The sequence below is a fragment of the Lactuca saligna genome, chromosome 1 (genome assembly GCF_052625555.1).
Source record: "Lactuca saligna cultivar CGN05327 chromosome 1, ASM5262555v1, whole genome shotgun sequence".
In the NCBI taxonomy this organism is placed as follows: domain Eukaryota; kingdom Viridiplantae; phylum Streptophyta; class Magnoliopsida; order Asterales; family Asteraceae; genus Lactuca; species Lactuca saligna.
Genome location: NC_136417.1, coordinates 91692748 through 91702456, shown reverse-complemented (window position 1 = coordinate 91702456; position 9709 = coordinate 91692748). Strand labels below are relative to the sequence as shown.

Genomic DNA, 9709 nt, shown 5'->3' with positions numbered 1-9709 from the left:
CTAGTTCCATGATAGATATTAAACAAGTTAAATACAAAAATAGAAACAAAAATCAATGGCGAATTTTTATGGTCAATTCATTGGATAAATCAGTGACGACATTTTATGGTGACTAATCAGATAAGCCAATGATAACTGTCTATGGTCACTAATCGGATAAGATAGGGACGACTTTTTTTGGCCACTGGTTAGATAAAACAATTACGACTTTCATTAATTAGTGACAATATTTAGTGACGAAATGGGTCATCTCAGATTTAGTGACGAGTATATCTTAGTCACTATTTAGTGACCACTTTTATATCTAGGTCGCTAATCATGTTTTGTGACGGACCTATAGTGACGAAAAGTGACGACCCAAAGTTTGGTCACTAAATCATTTAGTGACGAGTCCTTTTATTGTTAGTGACCATTTTGTTTTCGTCACTAATTGACATTTTTTTTTGTAGTGAAGAAGTCTCTCAATGTCAAACCATCATGAGTTGTGAAGACTCTATCTCACCCTGCGAAGACATAAACACCTACTCCATCCGCAAACATCAGAAGATCTAATTTTTGTAATCTTTCAAATGTACGTTGTTGTTTTAATAGTTCTTTTTACATGGAAAAATAGACAAATAAAAGGAAGCCAAAGTACACAAATCCAAATAAGGTATTCGCACGAGTAAATCTCCTGAACATAAAACAAAGTTAACCAATATAGTTAAAAGGAAGCAATTTAATCAAAAGCTTCTTTTGAAAAAGGAACATGTTCAGAACTCTATTTCTTATGTCTCTTTACTGGTCAGAGAGTGAGCTATGTTCCAAAACCCAAACTCATTTGGGTACCAAAGATCACTTGTTAATTTCTAAAATAAGCGAGAGATGTTGAAATTCACAAGCATATACAAATATATTGTTTTCTCTCATTTTAATGCAATTTTGTGTATCTATTGTTAGCAAAATATATGTTCAGAATGTAGAATTCAGAGATGAAGTGAGAAATATTTGTTGAGAAATATGTATATTTCCATCAAAGTTTTTTCTGTGGTCTCTCAATGTCATCTGTCCACATAAAACCAATTGTTGCAATATGCTGACAATCTACGAATAAAAGATTGTCCATTGGCTGTTCTAGAGTCAACCGATTCATACTGAGAAAGAAGAAATATAGATAATGTGGTTTGACTCCCAAACAAGTATGAAAACCAGGTCTTATGGATTGTAAGCCGGAATTTTCTTGTTATTTGCAGCAGAGTTTTCAAATTTCAGAATTAATGCTTTGAAAAGGCAAGTACACTTTGTCAATGTCTTTTGCTCTATTATATAAGTTGTGAGTGCATTCTTTTGTGTTGTCACTATAAAGGACATTGTGGTTATACATGGTAAGTGTGTCCCGATTTAAAAAGAAATTAAGTGCCAGATTGGTATGGTTCAGTGGATAAACAGCTGTAGCTGATGACACATTTAGGTTGTCATAAAGTCCCAAGTAAATTTGATGTCTTTGTTATCTATATTTGATGTTTTCTTTGAGTGCATCCACAGCTGTTAAAAACATTAAAGCTAACGAATCAAATGAAAGAGCATTTTTGTCACAAGAAAAGGAGATTGGTTCTTTTTACAAATAATGTTTTAGGGGTGTCTAATCTCCAAAAGAAAACAACACAACAACTAAAGGAATATGAAGTGGATTGTTTTCACGCTGAGAAATTGCTTGACAAATTCTACTCACTTTCACACTACTTTTCTACCATCAGCGTCTCTTCTCATCAAATATGAGTTGATTTACATAAAATACATAAATCTTGTTGCTAGAGAAAATGCATGGCTTCTCACCTGCATCCACTAGTTTAAACTGCTAGCATCATCTTCCAAAATATCATATAACTCTCTTAATATTACTAACCCCAAGAGTAGTTTTACTTCACTTTTTAACATCAATTATCCATCACAATCACCAGCCTGTATATGATGATGGTCCATGTTGCTACAATCTGATTTTATTCCTTTTCTTTGTCATACAGAAGAAGCATGGTTAAACGTTGTTGTCAGATTTGTAGAAGAAAGAGAAGGCTACAGAATTTTAATATAGCTGTTAGACGTTCTGTTCTATATGCTCATTGATCAAATCAATGTGTATTTCTTATTCAAATAGGCTAACAAGCAAAGATGAGAACACCAAAGATTCCAACATTATTCACATGACCTTGGAATCGTGTTAACCATGCAACAACCTCAAATTGTCAATGCAATATTTCAAGTGGGTCTCACATTGATCTTCATAAAGATTGCTAGATAAATACGTGTTTTGATGGGTACCTCTCATTGCTTAAAGCAATATGTTCACATGGATAACCTGACATGTTCTCATGGTGTTCACGAGCATGAGAAGCTATGGATTCTGACTAAACCAAAACATGTAGGTTTGATTTATCAACGAAAAGTTGAAGAAGAAATATTGTGATAGTGAGAATGTGCCTTGGTTTTTGTTATTCTCTTAATTATGTTCCCTTACTGATATGAGGAGACCTCTATATATACAGAGGGTACAAGAGTGATTACAGGGATTTACATAGAGCTAAACTAGGAAACCACTAATCATTATCAATTTACAATAAATACAATAAATGCAAATATATAGAGAGATATATTCTGCTAATAGTCCCCCGCAGTCAAAACTATAGCTGGTCGGATGGAGAGACTGGAACGGAAGCGGGTGAATAGCTGACGTGGTAATCCCTTTGTGAAGATATCGGCATACTGGTAATCTGCACGAACGTGGAGCACACGGAGAGAACCCAAACGAACTTTTTCTCGGACAAAGTGAATGTCAATTTCAACATGTTTCATGTGTTGGTGTTGGACCGGGTTGTGTGTGAGATAAACAGCAGATATGTTGTCGCAATAAATGACCGTGGCTTGGCGCGCCGGAAGGTGTAACTCGAGAAGTAGGTTGCGAATCCATGCGGTTTCAGCTGTGGTGTTTGCAACCCCTTTGTATTCTGCCTCGGCACTAGACCGAGAGACTGTGGGTTGTCGTTTAGAGGACCAGGAGACTAGGTTATCTCCAAGGAAGACAAAATATCCAGAAGTGGAGCGTCGAGAGTCAGGGTAACCCCTCAGTCGGCATCTGAATATGCGGTCAGTTTAGTAGACTTTGAGGGAGTGATGTGAAGGCCATAATTGGTGGCTCCTTTAAGATATCTAAGAATGCGCTTTAGAAAATTGAAATGTGGTTCACGAGGATCGTGCATGAAGAGGCACACTTGCTGGACCGCATATGTTATATCCGGGCGTGTGATAGTGAGGTATTGGCGAGCACCAGCAAGGCTACGGTAAAGGGAGGTGTTGGACATAGGTTTTCTGGTGGTGGCACTGAGTTTGGAGCCTGTGTCGATAGGGGTTGCACTTGGCTTGCAATTGTGCATGTTGGCACGGGTTAAGATGTCGTTGACGTATTGAGCTTGAGAAAGGAATATACCACTATTTTGATGTTGAACTTGGATGCCTAAGAAGTGGTGAAGTTGGCCAAGGTCTGACATTGCAAATTCATTGGATAATAGATCAATGAAGTGCCAAAGAAGAGATGTGCTTGATGCAGTTAAGATGATGTCATCAACATAAAGTAAAAGATATGCCATTTGGTTGCAATGCTTGTAGACAAAAAGAGAATTGTCATTGTTGGTGCTTTTAAAGCCGCATGTTTAAATGAATGTTGCAAACCTTTGGTACCAGGCCCTGGGAGCTTTTTTGAGTCCGTACAGGGATTTGCGTAGGCGGCATACGTGTGATGGGTTTTTGACATTGACAAACCCAGGCGGTTGAAACATGTAGACGGTTTCATTTAAATCCCCATGTAAGAATGCGTTCTTGACATCCAACAGGTGAATAGGCCAAGATCTTGACACAGCAAGGCAGAGAACAGTACGAATCGTTGTAGGTTTCACTACAGGACTAAAAGTCTCGTCACAATCCACACCAACTTGTTAGCATTTACCATTAATTAATAAGCGTGCTTTGTATCTTTCAAGTGTCCCATCGGCATAAAATTTGTGCTGAAACAACCAGATACATTGTATAACGTGAGCATCATGTGGTCGGGGCACTAGATCCCATGTGTGATTTTCTATTAAGGCCTTATATTCATTGGTCATAGCTGAGTGCCAATTACGATCAGATATTTCCATTTTATAGGATTTGGGTAGGGGTGAAATGGTTGGGTGGTTGGAGGTGGTGTGAAGATTAAATGTGGTTTTTTGTTTAGTGATGCCTGCTCGGGAGCGAGTGGTCATGGGGTGGGTTTGTGGTGGGGGAAGGGGGTTTGGAGGGTGAGGAGTTGATCTTCTGGAATATGTGATGAGGGATGGATTATTTGGTAAAGGTGGTGATGGATTCATGTGAGATGTGGGATGTAAGAGGGGTGTCTCAGATGGAGGAGAGTTTGTTAGAGTCTCGGGAGTTGGTTCGGGTGTGGGGAAATGTTGAGTTGGAGAAGAGGGTTGGGGAGTTTGAAATAAGAGGGGTGAGGCGTCGGTGTCTAAGAAAGAATAATTTGGTGGCGGGTTTGATATGATAGTGGCATAAGGGAATGTTGTTTCGTCAAACGTGACATGCCGAGAGAGAATGATTTTACCAGTGGATAAGTCAAAACATCGGTAACCACGGTAGTTGGATGGGTATCCGAGGAATACACAAGTGGTGGATCGAAGGGAGAGTTTGTGTGGTCGAGTGGCAGAAAGGTTGGGGTAGCACACACAACCGAAGACCCATAGATGGTCATATGCGGGGTGTTTGAGGTAGAGTGCGGAAGTTGGAGTGTGGAAGTGAAGTAGTTTAGTGGGTAGGATATTGTGAAGATAAGTGGTTGTATTGAGTGCATCAACCCAAAGTGTAGGTGGGAGGGAAGCATGAGTGAGGAGAGAGAGCATGAGTTCGTTGATGCGACAATCATGCGTTCGGCTTTGCCGTTTTGTTGGGAGGTGTGTGGACAAGAAAATCGAATATGAAGACCGGTGGTTGTGGCAAATTGATGGAAGTGGTGGTTGTCAAATTCTCCTCCTTTGTCACATTGAAGGATTTTGATGGGTCTGTGGAATTGAGATTGTATGAATTTGTGGAAGTTTTTGAATTTGTCATAAGTTTCAGATCTAAATTTTAAAGGAAAGACCCATGTATAGTTTGTATGGTCATTGATAATAAGAGGATAATATTTGTAACCACTTTTTCTTGGCAAGGGAGATGTCCATAAGTAAGCATGGACAAGGTCAAAGGGTGTTAGAGTGGTAGATGTTGAGTCTGTGAATGCGAGACGTTTGTGCTTAGCGAGTTGGCATGAGGAACATACAAAAGAATGATCAAGTTTATTGCAAGAGATAAGTTTATTAGAACTATGAAAATCCATTACATGATGACCCGGATGTCCGAGTCTATTATGCTAAAACGATGAATTAGAAGAAACAAAAAAAGATGAACTTGGTGCTATAGCAGGACCGTTGATTGGATAAAGATCCCCGGTGCTATTGTGCCTCATCAGGAGTTTCCCACTCTTGTAATCCTTCACAGATAAACCATAAGGGTCAAATTCAACGGATACAAAATTATCACGAGTAAATTTTCGTACGCATACGAGGTTTTTAACAATGTCATGTGTGTAAAGTATGTTTTTAAGATGGATAGGTTTGGAGGGGTAGGGTAAGGTCGAATGACATGATCCGAGGACTGGCACCCGATTTCCATTTCCAACAAACACAGACTTAATAGATGTCATAGAAGGGGTAGATATTTTACCTGCATCGGCTGTGAGATGAGTGGTGGCACTTGTATCCATGTACCATTGATTGTCGTTAGTTTCCAAGGTCATAGCGTTAAAAGTTGTGCCGAGTTCTGTTGGTTCGAGGGGATTGACAGCGGAGAGATGGGCATGTTGATTATTATTAGCTTGTTGTGTGTTGCTGGACAAGTGATTAGGTTGGCGATTATGTGGGCTATTCCAAGGTGAAGCCCACCCTGGCATAGTTGGGTAAGGACATGGTGGTGGTGAAGTCCACCAAGGAGAAGAGGCCCAAAACGGTATTGTAGGAGAGTTAGCCCATGGAGACTGAGTTGGGTTATTATGAGCTCCACGTCGGTTAAAAGTTGGAGCAGGTCGACTGTTGAAATTAGGAGTTCCAGGTCCACATGAAGAAGAGCGCCGCTGAGATTGTCGACGATTTGGGGTAGGATTGTCACGCCGATTTGGAAAATTAGGAGCGGGATTTGGAGTCTCATGGGTGGCGGTAGCAGCGACATCAGCTAGAGAGAAGGAATCGCGAGCGTGCTGACGTTGATGTTCAAGCTGGAGCATAGAACAAGTTGTGTCCCAGGGGGTAATGTTTAGTTTATGTACGCACCAACCGGGTCATATTCTGTGGGAAGGCCTCGCACAAGCTGAAGAACAAGTCGTTTGTCTTTCACCGAACAATCAACATCGTTGAGTTGGTCAGAGAGATCTTTGAGGCGTTGACAGTAGTCTTTGAGAGAAGGCATGGCTTGAAGTGTCAAGTTGTTGAATTCGTGTTCAAGAGCAGCAGCCCTAGAACCTTTATTATTAAGAAAAATGTTCTGGATTTTGGTCCAGGCATCATGAGCAGTCGATTCTGGTTCAAGAACGCGGGTAAGAAGATCATCAGAAAGCGTCTCGTAGATCCATTGTAAAACAATGGTGTCGATTTCAGACCAGGTCTCGTAGTTTTGATCTGTTTTGGCCGGGGGCTTGGTTCCATCAATATGAGGAAGAACCTTATATCCACGAGCATGGAGTTTGAAGAGCTTAACCCAAGACGAGTATGAAACCTTCTTCCCATCAAGAATTCTGACCTTGTTTTGAATGTTTGTAGCAGTGTAAACTGGATGAATGGATTTAGGGTCAGATTTGTCTCCCATAGAGAGGGCTGGTGATTTTCAGGGAAGAATGGAGGTGAGGGGCAGTGATTATATAGCCGTGGCTATTGCAGAGGATTTAGAGATGGTGATGAGAACCAAGCTTTGATACCATGTTATTCTCTGAATTATGTTCCCTTATTGATATGAGGAGACCTCTATATATACAGAGGGTACAAGAGTGATTACAGGGATTTACATAGAGCTAAACTAGGAAACAACTAATCATTATCAATTTATAATAAATACAATACATTCATATATATATATATATATATATATATATATATATATATATATATATATATATATATATACATAGATATATATATATATATATATATATATATATTCCGCTAATAGTTTTATGGTTGATTGCGGGACATAGTGAAGGTATAACAGTCCAAGAGCGAGATTTTGATTAAGTTGCAAAAAGTGTTTATGAAAGAATGAAAGAGAAATGTTAATGTGTTGCCTACTCTCTCTCTCTCTCTCACTCTCTCTCTCTCTCTGTTGGACCAGCCCCTACAACCCCTGAACAAAACAAAAATACAAGGAAGTGTTCCTTGTTGTTGCTGCACACAAAAAAAGAAGAAGGAAAATAGGAGAACTTTTTGTTTATTCTGGACTTAACCACTCTATATTAATCAAAATTTTGTTGGCTATAAATAGCCTACAAAAAACAACCAACGGGAATAAACAACCTAAAGCCTAAAAAATATCCATTACTCCTAAATAAAAGCACCGTACAGTGACCAAGTATACATCACGTTTTCTCAATTTGCACTTGGTCAAACTCCATTATTCAAACAATCAAATAATACCCTTTGACCCATACCCATTACTTCAATAAACCCATCATCCATGTCAAGATTACCCACCACTCAACCCCTTAATCTTGACATCAATCTGATTCTTCAAAGCAGTGCTGGCTCATTATCATCTTCAGTCAAATGAACTTCTTCTTCTTGGAATTCCTTTTTAGGACACTCAACTGCATAATGTCCATATTCTTGACAATTATAGCATCTAATATATCGCTTATCTCGATATGTACATTGCTCCCTTTGATCTTCATAGCTTTTGAATTGGCCATCTCGACATCTACCATGACCTCTTCCTTGACCCCAACCTCTTCCTTGTCCAGATTGATCTTAACTAGAGTTACCACGCATGGTTCTCTCTTCCCATTCCTCTTTTGACAGTAAGAGTTTGTTTTGATTTTGATCATTTTCATCTTCATCAATAACCTTGATTCTCTCTTCATATGCTTTCAACCTTCCCACAGCTTCCTCAAGTGACATGTCCTCTATCTCTGAGTATTGCTCAACAGATGCAACAATCTGCAAAAATTTCTTAGGAACCGAATTTAGTAGTTTTCTTACCACTATCTCATCCTCCAAACTAGACCCAAGACTCTTTAATTTGGATGCAATCTCACTAAGTTTTCCCGAAAATTCATCAATCATGTCACCCTCTTTCATCTTCAACATCTCTAGCTCGGTTCTAAGTGTTTGAAGTCTCGACTTTTGAACTCTTTCGGCTTCCAAATACCGCACAAGAAGAGCTTCCCACATATCTTTTGCATCCTTATGCTTAGCCACTTTGGTGGTTGTTGAGGCCAACAAAATAAATATCCTAAATGTTACACACTAAAATAGTGTATAGTGGTAATGGGGTCGAATCCACAGTGATTGATTCAATTTGTTACTCAATGGAAAGCTCTTTGTAAAAATACTTGTTAAATAATAATAAAAATAAAAATGGGGGTTTTGGTCTTTTGAAATACTTGAAATAAACTAAAACTAAACTAAAGTTTAAATGGACAATTTAATAGAAACAAGGTTTTGATGTAAAATCAATAAGGGAGAGATGGTTGACTCAAGGTTTCCACACTTTGACTTTTGATGAACATATCATTAGAATCCAATGGTGCAATACTTGTTTTTAAATCCTTAATTTGGCTATAGTAATCCAAGAAGCTTGTAATTACCTATACTTTTATTAATTGTTAAAATTGTTAGAGAAGCTCATAACAATTTCCTTAGTCAAAGTCACAATTTTCATTAAGCATGTAATTAGTGAAAGTCAACTAGCATTAAGAACCAAAAAATCACCAAATCAAAGGGGAGTCAAATGATTCCACTACCATGTTGGAGAAAATGTTTTTATGATTGTGTGAAGTAAAACTAACATAAAAATCACTCGTTGCTTGCTAATTTGAGGATCCTTTACTTAATCAAGAAATTAGTTAACTAATCCCCACAAACACATTTAAACTCCTGAATAAAACATATAAGTGGTGATAAGATGTTAAAATACAAAACATTCTCATAAGGATTCAAACATAAGTTCATGAAATCTTCAACATTCAACACAAAGTCAAAGGATTCAACCAAAGTCAGCAAAGTTTTGTTTAGCCAAGCATGGCTAAACTCAAAGAAAGAAAGTTAGAGAAGATTGTACCAAACATTTAACAAGAATCAAGAGGTGAAAATATGATGTTCTTGATGTGTTCTTGGCCTTCAAAAGTCTCCAAAACTACAAAGAGAATGCTCAAAAATCGGATGTGTAGGATTCTCCCAAAAGATGCACACCAACCTTCCCCATATAGCCTTCTAACTGAAATTCTGAAACTACCCCTGCTGAGTCGTGCGCGGCCGCGCAGCCTTGCATGGGTGGGTTGTGCGGGTGGTATCAGATTGTGGGTTCTTTGAGTATTGGGCGTCCACAGCTGAGTCCACTTGCCCGGTTTGAGTGCAAACAGTTTCTAGCCCATTTTTCAATAACTTCACTTCATTTTAAGCCTAAT

General features: G+C 38.7%; 1 protein-coding gene across 1 annotated transcript; it reads right to left on the bottom strand.

Annotated features, from left to right (window-relative positions):
* Positions 1-5413: 5413 nt before the first annotated feature.
* On the bottom strand, positions 5414-6900 carry LOC145009708 (uncharacterized). The gene is made up of 2 exons (XM_078968350.1): positions 6373-6900; positions 5414-6313 (listed from the first exon to the last, which is right to left on the bottom strand). Exons 1-2 carry the CDS (start codon positions 6898-6900, stop codon positions 5414-5416), a joined length of 1428 nt encoding a protein of 475 aa, XP_078824476.1.
* Between the last annotated feature and the right edge of the window lie 2809 nt (positions 6901-9709).